Source organism: Gossypium arboreum, chromosome 1 (assembly GCF_025698485.1).
Source record: "Gossypium arboreum isolate Shixiya-1 chromosome 1, ASM2569848v2, whole genome shotgun sequence".
In the NCBI taxonomy this organism is placed as follows: Eukaryota; Viridiplantae; Streptophyta; class Magnoliopsida; order Malvales; family Malvaceae; genus Gossypium; species Gossypium arboreum.
This window is the reverse complement of record NC_069070.1, coordinates 119913931-119931341: the sequence shown is the minus strand read 5'-3', so window position 1 is coordinate 119931341 and position 17411 is coordinate 119913931. Positions and strand designations below refer to the sequence as shown.

At 31.1% G+C, this 17411-nt stretch overlaps 2 protein-coding genes across 2 annotated transcripts; both read right to left on the bottom strand.

The window, feature by feature from the left end:
* Positions 1–514: 514 nt before the first annotated feature.
* Positions 515–3380, bottom strand: LOC108481073 (9-cis-epoxycarotenoid dioxygenase NCED1, chloroplastic-like). Its single transcript, XM_017784246.2, has one exon. It carries the CDS (start codon positions 2674–2676, stop codon positions 883–885), a length of 1794 nt encoding a protein of 597 aa, XP_017639735.1. The 5' UTR covers positions 2677–3380; the 3' UTR covers positions 515–882.
* A 6996-nt stretch (positions 3381–10376) lies between these two features.
* LOC128295734 (uncharacterized) lies at positions 10377–11410 on the bottom strand. Its single transcript, XM_053031365.1, has 2 exons — positions 11052–11410; positions 10377–10744 (listed from the first exon to the last, which is right to left on the bottom strand). Exons 1-2 carry the CDS (start codon positions 11255–11257, stop codon positions 10612–10614), a joined length of 339 nt encoding a protein of 112 aa, XP_052887325.1. The 5' UTR covers positions 11258–11410; the 3' UTR covers positions 10377–10611.
* Positions 11411–17411: the final 6001 nt, after the last annotated feature.

Sequence of the window (17411 nt, the reverse complement as noted above, 5' to 3'; positions counted from 1 at the left end):
GTTTCGTTTCCTTCAATAAAAATATCATCGATATTTCTTAAATGCGATGTTTTACATATGAAATAGACTGAAGGGGGGGAACCCTTTATTTCAATCAAAGGGCTATCAAAGTTGACTTTAAAATCAATCAACTCTCCCAAGTTGGGAACATTGAGCAAATTGTTGAAGGCCACCCTTTAAGCTCTCCCACCCATTTTTCAATACCTTACCAGTTGAGTTTAGGCATCAAATCAGCTAAAACTTGAAAAACTAGCAAAAGGGTCATCAGTTAACAACTTGTCCAATTTGATGACATATAAAAATTGGAAATATAAAGGGTGTCTAATCTGTCAATTTAACCCAATCCCTTGAATGATTTAACATTTAACCGTGCTGTATTCTCATTTGTTCATTGTTCTAATAATTGAACTTAATGTTCTTTTCAAAAACTGACCAACTATGAACAAATTGACTTTTTGTCGGTTGTCTATGCAAAATATATATAAGCTAGGCACTTTTCTTCTCAAAGTGGATATTTAAGTAACGACACAATATATATACACTGTAAATTTTCAAGTATTCACAAGGAAACACAGAATTACAGAGATAAAACAGAGGAAAATAGTACATTTTTCCCTGTAATTTATGTACTGTTTAATGAAGATAAGTGAAATAATAAGCAGAAACCAGCTGAGCTTCAATACTAGCTAAAGCAAAAGCTACAAGCTGGTATCCCCAAAACCTTTTTCACTTTACAATAGTGACCAAAAAAGGAGATTTTTAAAAGTGTAGGAACTAAAAAAAAAAACAGGGTTTAAAACAGAGGAAGAGATTCCGGGGACAATCCATGCAAAGCATCCCTCTGGTAAAACCTCTCCCTTTTTTACAAAATGGCTGATGAAATTAGGCCTGTTTTTCCAAGTCCTTTGAGCTTATGAATGTTCCATGAAAACCGTATGGAACTCGAGACGGAAGTTGAACCGTGGCTTCTAGCTTTAAGTCCATGGCGTTCACAATTTGCAGTTCCGATTTCCAAGCCTTCTCGTCGTGAACGAAGGCTAAAATATAGCCGTCGTCTTCGTTCTCCGAATGGGGGTTTCGAGGGAAGAACAAAGGCTCACCACCATACCTTTGATCTCCATAGATATACTTGTTAACTTCCCCGGTCGAGAGATCGACTTTGGCGAATCCTGACACTTTAGGCCAAGGCTCAGCTAGAGCTAAATATGCAAACCGAGTCTTTCTTCCCAGTAAATTCTTGTTCACCATCCCTGCTTCCAAGTTCACTTGCTCGGATTCAGAAATAATGGCACGGCGAGTCGATTTCCCGGTCTTCAAATTCAATCTAATTTCAGACAGAACACTCTTGAGATTCTCTTCACATTCATTGAAAATGGAATCTGGGGGTGTCATGCAAGAACCAATCACAACAACTTCGTTAGTTTCTGGTTCTTCCCAAGCATTCCAAAGATGGAAACAAAAGCAATCAGGTGCTTCAATCCATTTAATCCCAGAAGCATCAATGGCATTCTTGTTCAATACCCCAAACCTTGATACCTTGTTCTGATCATACACAACGGGTGAACCACCATGAACCATTTCACCCAATTTGAAAACAACTTGTTGGTCTGGTATCACCACAAAATTTTCAGTGATGGCGAAGTCGTGCATCATTGTTGGACCATCAACTGGGATTTCAACATCAGGTGATTTCTTACCACCGGGTGAAATTTTGAAGTACTTGAGATGCGGTTTTTGGATAACATCATAGCTAAGAGCAAAGAATTCACCAGTTTGTGGATCAACTTTGGGGTGAGCAATCATTGTGGATTTCAACTGACCATCAAAATCGTATCTGCCAATGGTTTTCAAGTCACCAGATGGAGTAATACGAACATGGTACGGCAAATCATCTTCAGACATGGCTAGAAGGTGGCCGTTGAAGTAAACAAGTCCCGCGTTAGCAACACCAGTGCCATGGCTTGGATCAACGAGTCCACATAAACCTCGAGCATAGAAAAGTAACAGTCTAGCTATGCCTGAATGACCATGGAGTTCACCTATGGCTTTAGGGAAAACAGGACGCCCAAAAGCTCGTTCTTGAACCAAACGGTTGGTTTCAGTGAACCTACAAGCATAGCTAGCTGAGCCATTTTTGAACTGAACCGCATGAACCATCCCATCCCCATCGAAGAAATGGTGTCCAGCCACCGGTTCATGAAGCGGGTTGGCACCGTTTCGAGCGTAGACTCCTTGTATGCAATCCGGGATTGTTCCAATAACGGGAAGCCTTTGTTTAACAGTTTGTTCAGGGACCGGAGCAAAGTTACCGGAAATTTGTACACCAGGGTCAGCTGTTTTCGGCAAAGGATGTTGACGCTCATGAGAAACCAAAGCATTCTCCACCGCATCTAAAGCCATAGCCGCCGCTCTTTGCAAAGGATTCCATTGTTGGGATTGAGTAGTTTTCTCGGTGTTTTTCGTTGGAGGAGTAGAAGAAGGTGATGGTGGAAAAGCTGGTGATTGTTGCTTAGGCAAATGAAGAATTGAAGGGGTTTGCAAAGAACATGAAATGTAGCGCTTTTTAAAACCAATACAAGAAGAAGAAGAAGACGAAGACTGAGGAGTTGAAACAGGGAGTTTAACCTTAACACAACAGCTCCCACTAGCCACTGATGCTGCTGTTGATGAAGCCATAAGGCTAAGCCAATTACTAGTGGTTATGTAAGCTTCGTTATGAATGGTGAAAATTGATTGGTTTTGAAAAAGAATACAAAATAATTAAGACTCAAAGATTCTATACTTTTATGTGTGCTTGAGAAAGACCCTTTTTCTTTTGTAGGTGAAGAGAAATGGTGAGTGAGTGAGTATGAATGAGGAAGGGGAGAGAGAAGAGGGTTTATATAGAGAGAGAGAAGAGAAATAGGTCCACTACAAACATATAAGAGGAGACCACGTGTTGCATTTGAGTAGCAAAACAGGGGCCGACTCTAATTAAAAAGGTTGAGTGACAATTTGAAGTGATTTAAAAAAAAGGTGTTTTGCGGGTCATATTGCTTAATCCTTTGACACGATCCCCCCTCCCCTCCTATCTTTTCTTCTCCTTCTATAATTTCATTTTGCAGAAACATCCCAAACTTTTATTCCCATCAAATTCTAATTCCATACCCTTCATGTTCGAAGCTTTAACTACACTTTACTCTTCACTCAACTCCTTCATCTTTGTTATGTATCTAGTGTATATGAAGGAAAAACTTAGTATGATGCATTGTTTGTTTGTTTACTTGGCTTAAATCCATTCAACCATGTTTTTATTCTAAAAGAAGTATTAAATTAATATTGTAACAAATAATTTATTTGGGAAAAAAACAAAAGGAATTTTGTTTATAATAATAACAATAATAGTTGAAAAGAAAAAGGGAATAGGAGGTGATATTGGAGCATTATAGGGGAGAAGGGGGGAGGAGGGGGTAGACCACGTCCAACCCCGCGTTTCATCCTCTAACGAGAGTCGTTTAGAGCAACACGTGGCCTTTGCTGCTTTTCAACTCCTTCCCCCAAATCTAAGTCACATCATTTGTCCCACACGCTTACCCATTTCCCTCTCCAACATTACACTATGCTTTTTTCTTTTTCTTTCTCTTTTTTTATATCATTAAATTAATTGCTAACCAACACTTTCTACATTTACACACTTATAGAATCCCGTCCTTCGGCTCATTGCTTAATAGTATTTATCCTAATCCCATTTCCCTTCCCAACAATACTCTCTACTAAACACAACCCTAAGTTCAACTCTATTAGTTGAGTGTTAATCTATTTCAAGAATAATATAGATTCAAATCATAATTGTATAAAAAAATATTAAATAATACTTTGTACATTTAGATTCACTACAAAACTATGCATTTGATCTATGTTCATCTCAATACTTATGTCATGAGAATGTATGTAGGTAGTGGTTTGCTCCTACTAATGGTGTGTAAGTTGTAAAAGAAACTTAAAGCTTAACATTAAAGGTATGATTTGAATATAGTTGATTCATTTATTTATTTTATTAATATGTAGTAGTAAATTTTGCAATAATCGGATTAGATCAATCAATTAAATTGAAAAATATATTTGATTTGAAGGGTATATATAAATAATAAAATCGATCAATAAAACGATAGCGAATTTTTATTTTTAACTCAAAGAAATTTTAATGAAATTTACTTTTAACTCAAATATTATTTTAATAATTATTTAACTTTTATATTGTTTGTTTTATATTATATTTTTTTAAAATCACACTCTAAATTGAAAAATTAAAATTTACCTATTCAAATTGACCGAAAATCCAATTCATTCAGTCCAATAGAACCGAAACTTAAATATCTTTTTGACACAGCTTAAAATGTTTGTTTGTGAAAAATATCAAAGTCCATAAATATAAGTGATGACTCAATTTGAATTGTTTATATGAAGCATGTCATGTGTTACATCCATATTATATATATATAACTTGTCATTCAATAATTAATCATTACTCTTCAACAAATTAAACATAAACTATCTGTTTGTGCTAAAACTGGTTGTGTTTTTTTCACTGTCAACAGATATTTTTCTCATGTAAATTAATATTATAATGTTTATAAATATAGATTTATATTTAATATATAATTCAAGAAAAATATTAAAATTTTCATTACTTTGGGGTATTTTATCTTTCATATGAAGCAAAATCATTTCTTTCTCTTTTATTGGTTCAAATTAAGGGTGGATTTAGATTAATGTGGGATGTGATATGGCATATTTAATTTATTTTTATTTTATGTTACATCATTGTTATAATATCTAATCTTATCATTATTGTTATTTTTACACTAAATATAAATAAATGTTTCGCCTATTCAAACTCAACCTAAAATATGTGATTGAGTTAGAAAGGACAAAGTGAAAGGGTAAATAGAAAAATACAGATGGCAGCAAGGATGATATATGTAAGATAGTGTGGAGAAAATAATTGAAATTAAAAGGAAACATAGAGTATTAGCCTTACGTAAGACAACATAAAGTATTAAAGTTAGTGTCAATTCCTATAAAATAGAATAAAAATTTACCCAAAACCCTAGAAATATTTTTGGTGTTATGTGTCATTCACCACAAAAAAAAAAAAACTATACAAAAATTGGTCTTAAATTAATCGCTTAATCCAAAATGGGGAGACAGCAGACAGGTGATAGTTAGGTACCCTATTTGACGGCATTATCCTTGTATTTTATTTTATTTTTTAAATTCTATGATTGAAAATTTTGGACGAGTTCATGGATTGTTTCAATTAGGAATCCATCATTTATATCAGTTGGGTATGGATTTATGAGATCGATAGAAATTTAGAATTTTTATATTGAAATGAAAATCTTATGGAGATTGTTGAATCTAGAACGTTCACTAGAAATAAATAAATGAATTAGTCTCAAAATAGGGTAGGTCTTTCTACTACAAAATTAGTATAGGGATTATTTCTCTAAATATGTATTTTTTGAAGGGTATCTCGACAAGTTAAAAGGTCCTTTATTTTGTACTAAGATTTAAGTTTTTAGAGCCTATTTGGATTAGGGAGGGTATTAAAGGATTGAATTTCAATATTAACTTGACTTAATTAAAACTCAAATAAAACCTTAATTTAATTTTTTTTCAAAATAAATTAAACTCAAGAAAATTAAGAATCTTGACATCTTTTAGTATCGAGGTCTGTTTAAAACCTATAATAGAGTCTTAATTGTAAATGTTCTCTTTTAAAATTAGATAAATTTTTAAAAAAATTTAAACAACTATATTCACTTAAGTGTCGAGGTTCCTTCAAACACTCTGATGAACCCCTAACCTAAATTTTATAAATAAATCATCCCAATTACTTAATAGAAAACCAAAAATATCTCTCTTATACATATTCTAAACCATCCTATATATCAAAAAAATCCCTAAACTTAGATTTTTGAAGTTTTATAATAGCTATCTTTTATCGATGATGATGATGGTTGATGAACTACAGTTTTTGTTTCCTTAAACTTTCTATATGATCATAGTCCCTTTAATAATTAATGTGATTCATCTTTATGCATTAATGGTAGAATACTTAGTTATAATCGTAGTTAAGAATATGGATTAAGGAGGAGCAATTTGCTCATCAATCAATCCTTGTTTTATGAAGAATATTTGTTTTGCTCAAAAATTGTCATATAGGGAGACTATCAAAGGCAGTTTTGGCTTTTAGATACAAGTACAATTGCAACTTGAGATATAACTAAAAAAAATTATTATTTCAAAACAATATGAAAGTAGAAATTAATTAGCACCCATATTTGATGTTCAAAAGTGAAAAATTTAATCGGTAACGATCGAACCAAAGTCGTTCAATGTAATCCATATTCTTTTGGGAGATCAGTATAGAATGAGAGATCTTACCAATCAGATCATTTTAACTTTTGATTATATTGAAGATCTCAATTTTTCTTAACGTTTATGAAGATAATTGAATATCTTTATGGCTATGTGTTGGGAAAATATAATTGTAATTTATTTGTAACTTATCAAGCCTGAGAACGTTGTATATATGATGGGCTTGTATTAGGTAAAAAAATATTGAGAGAAAATACTTCAGTTTTGTGCATTTTATAAACTATTTTTGCAGTGCAGAAATTGTAAGTAAACACAAGTGAGCCACTTGGTTTACACAAACTTTCAATGGGAAGGTTTTAGGGGAGAGTAATTCATATTAGAATATAAGTGTGAGGTTGCTACATGGTGTGTAGAACTAAAATCATTGCTTATACTTGCTGAAGTTTAGTAGATTAGCTCTTTGGGAAAGGCCATATAGATGTAGGAATAATCTGAGTTGTGTTACAAAGTTCGTTGTTTCATTGTTGTTCTTATATTCTCTTGCATGTTAATTCAATCACAACTTACCATAAATTTGACAATATATACGCTTAGCAAAATTCAACCAACTTTCAATCTCGTACCATTAAGGCACTTTATTGCTCTCTCGGGTTGATTCTTTGGAAAACATTACTAACTAAAAGAGAAAAGATAACATCACTTTCGCACCATCTCTAATTCGTCCGATGACTCACTTCCTTCCATACATCTTCTATAATGGATCGAAAAAATTGAATCAATAATCGAAATTCTCATCAGTATTTTTTAATCAAATATTTTTTTACATTAATTAATTTAGCATATCTTCTGGGAAAGATTATGTTTCCTCAAAAGCATATAATTGTCTTTTTAAAATGGTGGATTACAAATAAAATAATTAGATTAAATAAAATCTTTTTTATAAATTGTAGGTAAGAGAGATTCCTCTTCCAATTAATTTTCCACCATGAACATGGAAGAGGTAAACAAATTTTTTAACATAAAACTTCAAATGATGTGCTAACATGTAACAACCATATCTCCATTCACCTTCCTACAATTATTAAAATAAAAAGCATATAAATATTTCAATGCAAGATTGTCTCTTCCCTAATGTCATGGATGACCTTAAACCACTAAAAACCTTACTTTTATATTCATTCACTTTACAAATATTATTATTAAACTTAAATTAAAGCTCGACGGTTGGTTAATTTGTTGAAAGACGACCAATCTCTTCCATTTCTTTTTCCATCACGAAATCTCTCGTCTTAATTTATACTATAAAATACAACATTCTCAAACCCTACAACGTGTCCATCAATCACCGGTCGCCTCTTCATAATGATTAGATCTTGAAATTTCTAGCTAAATTATTTTTTAAAAAAACATTTATTTTGTATGGGAATTTAAAATATAATTTTATTATTTTTGAGTAAAGTGTAATTTGATCATTTATTAATCTATAATTTTATAAATTTTTTGCTGTGAGCATCACCCTTGTATAATTAACACATCACTAACAGATGCTTTCAACGATTTGATCCCATGACCTAGGTATGAAATGAATACCCACATTCAAACATTAGAAAATTCCCCCTCCAAATTCTACATTTTGATTAATTTAATGCAATGTGAACATTTTGCCAAACTAATCAACAGCTTTGTTTAATTAAAGTAGAAAGAAAGCAACTAAATTATGTTAATTACAACTTAAAACCATGTTATTCAACCTACTATTTACACACTTTTCGTATGCACGTGCACATCTGTAATTTTTGTGTTTACTTGTAAAGCAACTCACATGTTAGATTTTGGCAAATATTTCATATAACTTCATTATCTATGTTGTAATAATAATAATAATAATAATATGCATTATTGGTTGCATTAATGTCTGAAATCAACAGGGGAAATTATGAAGGGAAAATAAAATTGTTATAATTAATTATAGAGGTTGATGATCCACGAGAGGTACGTGGGGAATTCACATGACTATTATTACCAATTTTGTTTGTTTTGTTAAAGAATAATTTAATTTGGACCAAATCCTCATGTTACATATAATAATTAAATTAGCTAATCTATAGGTTCTAAATTATTTTACTTAATCAATCATAAAATAAACGAAAAGTGCATATTTAATAATAAATTGAAAAGACTTTTTTGAATATAATAATATGAACTCTTATCTAAATAAATTATTAAAATTTAGGGATTTTCATTATTTTACTCATAATTTATTTATTAGTCATATAATTTTACAATAATAGATAATGAGAAAATCGAGATTTTAGTTATCATTGTTCGGATCAGGCACATGATCAGTTCATTCAGTTCCAGTGAAATTTTTGAATATTGTTTATTGTTTAAAAGGATTAGGTCTAGACTTTAGACTTAAGTAATTTCAGGATTAGAAGAAATGATATATGAATTATATTTAGTCAGAAAAAATTTGTGTAGTTGAAAGATTAAGTTATATATTTTTAAGATTTAAAATGTAGTTTTATTTCTGTATTTAATGGTGAACAAAATTGATTTGATTTTATTCGAAAAATTGAAAAGAATTTCAAATTTCGAGTTAATCAAGTCGAGTCTTTTAAAGTTTTTCGAGCCAGCTCGAATAAATAATTTGAGTTTCGAGTTCGAGTCAAGTTGAATTCAAATAATGCTAATAACATATTGGTGTAAATACCTCTTTAGTCCCTATCAATTTTGAAAATAAGCAATTTGGACACTCTCAACAAAAGTTACAAAAAACGTTCAAAATATTTATAAAATTTTTAAAATAAAATTCTAAAGAATATAAAAGAAATTAAAAATATAAAAAATTCAAAATAATAATTTTTGGACCTGAATAAGTTAATTAATGATTCAAGTTTATCATACTAAAGTATCTTCTTCTTCTTTCTTTTTTTCTTATTTTGCTTCAAAAGGTTTTCAAATATATATGTTTCCAAATTTATGTGCTCTAACATGAAATTAGTTATCTTGTAACAATATTTTAATTTGACATGTTTACTTTTTTAATTTAACTCAAACAATTTCACTCGATTCGATTCGATTCGATTCGACTCGACTTGAATTTCATTTCATTTCATTTCACTTGACCCGACTCGATTCAAAAAAATTTCAAATCGAATTAGGATGATAAAATAGAACTCGTAAACTTGATTAACTTGAAATTTTCGCTTGATTCAATCGAGTGCTTACCCCTACTTGTATTAATTTATATCATTATAGTTTTTAGGAGGACCAAATCAAAATTTTATCAATTTTAGAAGATTAAGCTATAATTTTATTATTTTTAATATATGCTAAACAGAAAATTACATAAATATATTTGAAGCTTACTAATTTACAATCTTCAATGAATTACGAAACAACATTGTTGCTCGAAAAATCAGAATTAATCCTTTAAAAAAACCAGTATGCAAGTGTTAGTAGTTTAAATGGCACATGAAAGGGGCATGGAAATGGAAAGCATATCTCTAAGTAGTAAGAGATGCAAATGCAAAACCATTGGATCACATGTCCACGTGGTGACATGTGCTATTTAATTAAATGCTATCAACATAATTAGTCTTTCAATTATTGTCAAGTGGAAATAATAGGCATGTTAAAAATCTCATTTTGGGGGTGGGAAGTTCACTAAATTAAGAAAAAATCACATCAAAATAACATAATTCTCAATAAGAAAATAACATATTTAAATCTTGGTTGAGTTTTAATTCGACTGACATGGACATTATTATCAATATAGGATGACGTGGATTCGAGTGCGTTAAAACGCATTATCTTCCTATTGATGAGTTGAGGAGGAGTTATAAATAGTTCTGCGTATTATGTCAAAAAGAACAAATATAATTAAAATCCAAGAATTAAAAAAACATACATTAATTTGGACCCAAAATTGATTGGATATTATAATTTTAAAATAATTGTATTAATTTATTTAAATTGTGTTGTATTTCGTATTTGAATGTTGATTTCTTTAGTTTTCAAAATTTCAACTTGAATTGATCATATTTTATAAGACAGTTCGATTAATAGTATTGAGATGTGTGTAAATAGGCCAATTTGCCCGGCCCATTGGAAACCCAAAAACAAAATATAAAATAAATAAATAATAATAATAACCCACAGCCCATTTACAAAACAATCCAAAGCCTTAAGGCCCAGACGGCCCAAAAACTAAAACTGCTTCAGCAACCCTAGGTCACCCCTCCTTCATTTGCGCCGCAACCCCTGCAGCCTCCAGGCATAGTACAACGCCTCCAGCAACCACACCAAGCCTCCGTACGCCAACACGGCTCCCGTACACACGCCAACGCGCCTCCATATGCCAGTACAGCACTCGTACCTGAAAGAGAACAAACCACAGCAGCAAGTAGAAACAAAGAATAATATTGTATATTTTCTATTTATTTTTCTTTCTTTTCGGCTATAAAAGCCAAGCTTTTAATCTTTGTAAAGGTTACGCATACAGAAGCAATAGAAAACGAAAAACAGAGGCAATATACAAAAAAAAGCAACGAGCATTCGAAGGTGATTCCGATTCCAATCTCTGAGACTTTTCTTTTATTCTTGGCCCAGTTCATTTATTTCTGAATTTTCAGTCGTTTTTTCACATTTTGAGTGCATAAAAGAAAAAGGAAATGAAACCTTACCTGGGGTACGCCGTAGATCTCCTTCTGCTTTGTTGAAGTCGAAGCCAGAAGGAGATTTTGAGGCTAAAAATCATCCTCCGGGGTTGGATGAGCAGTTCGTTGCCTGGGGGGATGGGAATCATTGGTTTGGGGTAGTGACTTAGGGTTCGGCTAAAGGGAAAAAGAAAGGCTAGGGCTGCATGAGGGATTTGGCTGAATGAAGGCATGACTAGGCCTTTTTAAGGAAATGAAAACGGCGCCGTTTCAACCAATTTAAATGGTTCAAAAACGACGTCATTTGGTTGGTGTGCCCGACGACCCGATCCGGTTCTTCGACCCTCAGGATCCACGCATCTTCGCGGTGAGGGGTTATTTGCAAGCTAGATCCTTCCCCTTTTGCGCCGCATCTCAATCAGCCCATCTGCGCTTCTTTTGTTTTTTTTCCTATAATTTGCGCTTATTTGCAATAGGATCCGTGCCTGAACGCAGCACTTTGGGATCTGGTATATTGCCAGTTTTAGTCCCTAGACGTTTCGCACATTGAATATTGATCCTTTTATTGTTTTTGTTTATTTTCGAATTATCCCTTTGTTCTAGTTTAATTTTAATTAAGTTATTATTATTTTATAACCCATTTTCTATTCTTAATCAATTGTTTGTACCTTTTAAATGACTTTGGTAATTGTTACTTTGTCATTGAAAATTTGTTTTTTTTGTAGTGTTAATATCACATATCGCATACTCTAAATGTTTATTTCCTTCATGTTATTATGCATATATATATATATTTTACAATAAAGCTAATGTCACTTCATACATATAATGTTTTTTATTCTAACCATGTATTTTAGCATATATTTTTGCTACGATAATATATTTTGTATATATATATTTTGCATAAAATTATTTTTCTACTTGTTTATATTAGTATACATATTTGGTTTATATATTATTAAACCTATACACATTATCATTCCTATATAAATTTGTATGTACTCTCTTTTAAATTTATATGTATATGTATCAATACACTTATTACTTTAATGGATTTTCTATTTTAAAACACTTATAAGTTCATGATTTGTCAAATATTTTCTCTACGTATATATGAAATAACTTTGGAAACCTCATTTTGTAATTATAAAATCATTATTTTTGAATATTTCTTTACATTGTATTGCTTTGGTGCTTTATATGGCCTATTATTTAAACATTTTTGATATAAAGGTATGTATATAATTTTTAGATTAAGTTAAGATTTATATATATATATATATATATATATATATTATCATTAATATTATGATCCTTTTCAATAAACTTACGTGTACATACATTTTATAAATCCATTTTGTATTATGTCTTGTCATATCCTTGTTATTCTTTCGTACCATATATATATATTATTTAAATTATCATAAATTTTGTCAACTTTTAAAAGAATTTGTGTTTAAAGTATTTTATATGCAATTTGATTTGAACTTTTATTTTATAATATCTATTTCTATAACTATATATATATCCCTAGTTTTTATTCAAACTTGTCAACCTATATATCATAAGTTTATTAATCTTATACCACTTTGACTTCTACATTCAATTTTGTTTTCCACATATTTTGTTGGTTGTTTGATATTATAGTATATATATATTATCATTGCATGGTATTCGTCTTATTGATTTGCTAATTGTGCTTCATCGTGATTGAAATTAGGCTATGATTTTTAGATTAATCATATTTAATTGCTTATTCTGCTAGTTGATTAATATTTTCATTCATCAAGTATCGTATCTCATGTGTGCCTGTTACCCCATATCGTCGTTTTCTACTTTGTTTATGAAATGTGGTTTTTTTAAAAATCCAAATTTTTATGATTAAATTCGTCTCATTTCAAAAATGCATTAATACATTTTAAACTAGTTTTATAATTATTCATTTAAAAATTCTTTAAAACGAAGACGAGATTTGATATTTGGCAATTCCCGGAATCGTGCCCTAACGTGCTGGGTTGCAATTTCGCGTTTGCTCAAAATAATCGAATATCCCTTCAAAATTTCGTTCATGTCTTCTAAAAACTCTTTAAAACGAAGGTAATACTTGATGTTTGGTAATTCGGGAATCGTGCCCTATCGTGCTGGGTTGCGATTTCCCGTTCGTTCAATAATCGAAGATTCCTTTAGAATTTCACTCATACTCTCTAAATTCTAAAATAAGGCAATGCTCGATGTTTAGAAATTTAAGGAATCATGCCCTACTGTGCTGGGTTTTGATTTTCTCGTTGGACTAAATAATTGGGCATCCTTTTGTGGTTTTCAACACATAAATTTTTGGAAGTCAAAATTTATCATGTTTTCGAGGGCATAAAGGATCATGTCCTATCGTGCTGGATGTAATGCTATATCCCTCTTAAGCAAGAGAATTTTGACAACCAACTCGGGTTACTCAAACGTTTTCGAAAGGGAACCACATTTCAAAAACTTTTTAAACCTTAGACATAAGGACAGTATTTAATCAATTTGGTACCAATTTTGGGCGTAGTGAGGGTGCTAATCCTTCCTCATGCGTAACCGACTCTCGAACCTGTTTTCTCAAAAGTTCGTAGACCAAAATCGTTGTTTTAGTAAATCAAAATATTTTATTAAAATAATCGAATTTCTAGGTGATCCGATCACACCTAAACGAAAAGGATCGGTGGCGACTCCACGTTCCGTTTTTCAAAAAATCGATCCCCCATTTTTTAAAACCTAAATTTTTTTGAAAAAAGGGTGGTTTCGACAAGGTGAATTCAACTTAATACTTCAAACATTCAAATCAATTTGTTATTTCTTAGTTAGTTGAATAGAACTTAGATTTTGAATAATAATACTAGAAAGATGTTGGAAAAACCAACCTTTTTCCTAATTAAAATTATAAAACACCCGAATAAACAAGGAATCAATACATCCAAACAATAGCCAAAGTTGCAGCCATACCATTACCTTTTATCTTATCCATAGAGAATATAACATTGACCAGCTGCTTAATACTCCAATCAATAACTATAAGTATATTCCGCAACAACCTCGGTCTAACTTCCCTAAACCAATCGACTATCTTTAACGTCAGCCAATCATGATCTCTTAGGGATTGTAAAAATACCTAAACTCGATGGATTTTAATTTGATTTGTTGATTGGATAGGGTCATTTAACAAAAATCAACTTTGAGGCTGGTCAAATAAATTTGTAAAATTTATCAAGTTAGATCAAAGTCGAGTTTAAAGAAAACCCATCCTCCCCAAAATAATTACAAAATCACCCTCATATATCTAAACTCTGCTTTTCCTCTCCCATTTGTAGTTCTTCTTGTTGTCCTCCTCCAAACTATTGAGTTTGTAGTTAATGTCTAACACAAATGAAAGGGAAATTACTTAGCCAAAATTTCCCCAAATATATATTATTTTTCAAAGCTATTTTCTTTTTAATCTTGCATTTACTTTTCTTTTTCAAAATTCCCTTTTATATTTTTTGTGTTAATAATAAAAGTAAATCCAACTTGAAACTTTTTGCTTAATACATTCATGTATCTTAAAGTTTTGCTAAATGTAGTATCGTTCAACAATGAGAAGCAAAATCAAGTTTGGAGTAGATATTGAAAACAAAGTATAAAAAATTTGAAATTTATGCATCTCAGGTCAGGGCGAGGTCGAGTGCACTATTAAACCTTTGGGTTAAAATTGTTAAGTTGAGGTCCGATTAGGGTCAAAGCATGTTAGCAGTACATTGAGGTTGGGTTAAGGCAGGCAAAAAATCACCTTACCCCATAGCAATCTTCGTCGTCTCCTATCTTCTAATTTTAGATGATAAGGATTGTGCCGGCCAACTATCCTACTAGTCGGTTGAGAGGTCTTGTCATGGTTATTTGTAGACCAGACCGGTTAGTTGGACCAACAACTAGACGGGTCTCAATTTAGAGAAAAGTTTTAGGCTGATGGAGATGTAAACTAGTACAACCTGTTGAACTGGACTAAAAAATCAATTGAATTGACAGTTGAAACAATTTTGAATTATACTTTTCTAATTTATGATTTTTTTAATGATTCATTTACTCGTACTATCCAAATCGATTGAACCAATTAAACCAATCAAATTGACGAATTAGTGACTTGATTACTTTGATGACCGCCTAATTCTAAAAACCTTAAGTCTTCCTTAGAAAGTCCAAACCACAACTCTATGATACACAATAGTATGTAAATATCCACACAATATTCCCATTTATTTCTTTGTTGTAATAACTAACAACATGAGCATGCCATCATAATGCACCCTGTCGAGAAATCCAACATTTTTCTCTATCAATTGTTCGCATTCGTTTTTCATCATCAATCCAATATTTTTTTTTCTTTCACTCGAATTGATCTGTTGCAAATACAACAAAAACAACATTTAAAAGTTCAAATTTACAACGTCCCATAATGTAACATTTTTTACAATTAAAAACTGACGTTTGACATAAAATCTAATGCTCACCACCAAATTTTAAATATATCTCCATGATTTATATCTGCTATCGCCAAAGTTGAAGCCATTTCATTTTCTTTTTTTTTTTCTACCATAAAAAATACAACACTATCTGCATTTAAAAAATACAACACTATCTGCATTCTCAATTTTCCTCTCAATATGAGCAAATGTTGATTGTAGTGACTATATTCTTATCGGCTTGTTTGCACAGAATCAATTTCTACAAACAATGAATCAATTATCTTCCACTCCAAAGATATAAATACTTAGAATGCTAAAAACATCAATTGTTTGCACCCTAAATCCAAGATACTAACCATCAATATTGCAAAGGTGTAATAGTGTAGTTTAAGATTTGAAATATTCAAATAAATTTATCATTATCTTTGTTCTTGTTCTAAGTTGTTTTTGAATTAGTATATTCTCTTATTTTTAAATTTGTTGTTTGAGTTCCTATTTTAGATGTACTTATTGATAAATCAATGAAATCGTTTCATAAGCCACCATTACTTCAATAGGGAGGTAGAAGGAAGGTCTCAAGATTTTTGAGGTATTTTTGCATGGTTTCAAGTATGAAAAGTTGTCCTGAGAAGATATGGCTAGTGCAAAGAGTATATTCCTCTCACTGGGTCCTCTTAGCACAAGTGTTGAATTATGGGAAGCAAATGGTTGAATCATAGGGAACCTCCTAACACATGCACTTGATTGGATGGATGGGACATTATCTTTTTAACAAGTCCCCAAGTGGGATCAATGTGACTTGTTGTACGTCCACGTGTGAGACTGATGTTAAAGGGGGGGAAAGGCGAGGTTACTCCTCCATTGGGCAAGGCAACTTTCTTGAGATTGGTTTCTTATTGATATTTAGGCAAGCTCCTCTATGTTTTGCTTTTAGGCAAGGCGGTGTTCAAAGGTTGCTCACTGGTTTTGAGCTGTTAAGTTGGGTGAAGTCCTCACGTCCTCTCTTTAGGCAAGACATGACTATTAGACGCAACACCTCTGTATAACAAAAGATTTTAACCCATACAAAGAAAAATATCTTGAAAAATATATCAACTTGATGATACATTGGACATGTACATGTCCTAATTCTATATATTTCAAATTGGCACATGAAGTGGCCTCGGCCTCCCAAACAATAATAGATTTACGATTTAACCTCTTAAATTTTATAAAATTATATATTAGTATAATAATAAAATCACAATTTATTCACTCATCAATAATTTATGATTAATCTCTAATTTTCTTATAACAGTTTTCTGATTTAAATCGTCTCTTATAAACACCACAACAATTTAACACTAAATTAATTATTGTGTATCAAAACTGAAATCATACCGGATTACTTAGAACGATTATGCTAATTCTCTAAATTTACTTTTTAATATCTATCTATAACATAAATAAAAACACCAGACATATAGTACTGTAGATGTATTTGCTCTTAACACATGACAGGTGTGCGTTTCTTTTTAATTATAACTATAGTTATATTACAATTATTTATTAAATATTTATTAAAATTATAATATATATTTATTAATATAATTGATATAGACTAAATCCTAAACTTTAACAAAATAGAGGGTTCAATACTAAAATAAAAAAAGGACATGTATGATGACAAAACCGTTTAGAGCTTTCTTTTATATAAATAACTGAAGAAATTATAAATATTGAGGTATCAAATAATGTAAAAGAAAAAATATAAAGATTAAACCTTAAATTTAAGTAGTATAGAGACCAAAATTGAAATTTAACCATTTATATTTATAATAATAATAAAAAAGTGCTTTAGACAAGTGTTAAAAGAAGGAAGGCTATATATACTAGTATGGTTTATGGAAAGAAAGAACAGGAGTAAGGGAAGGCG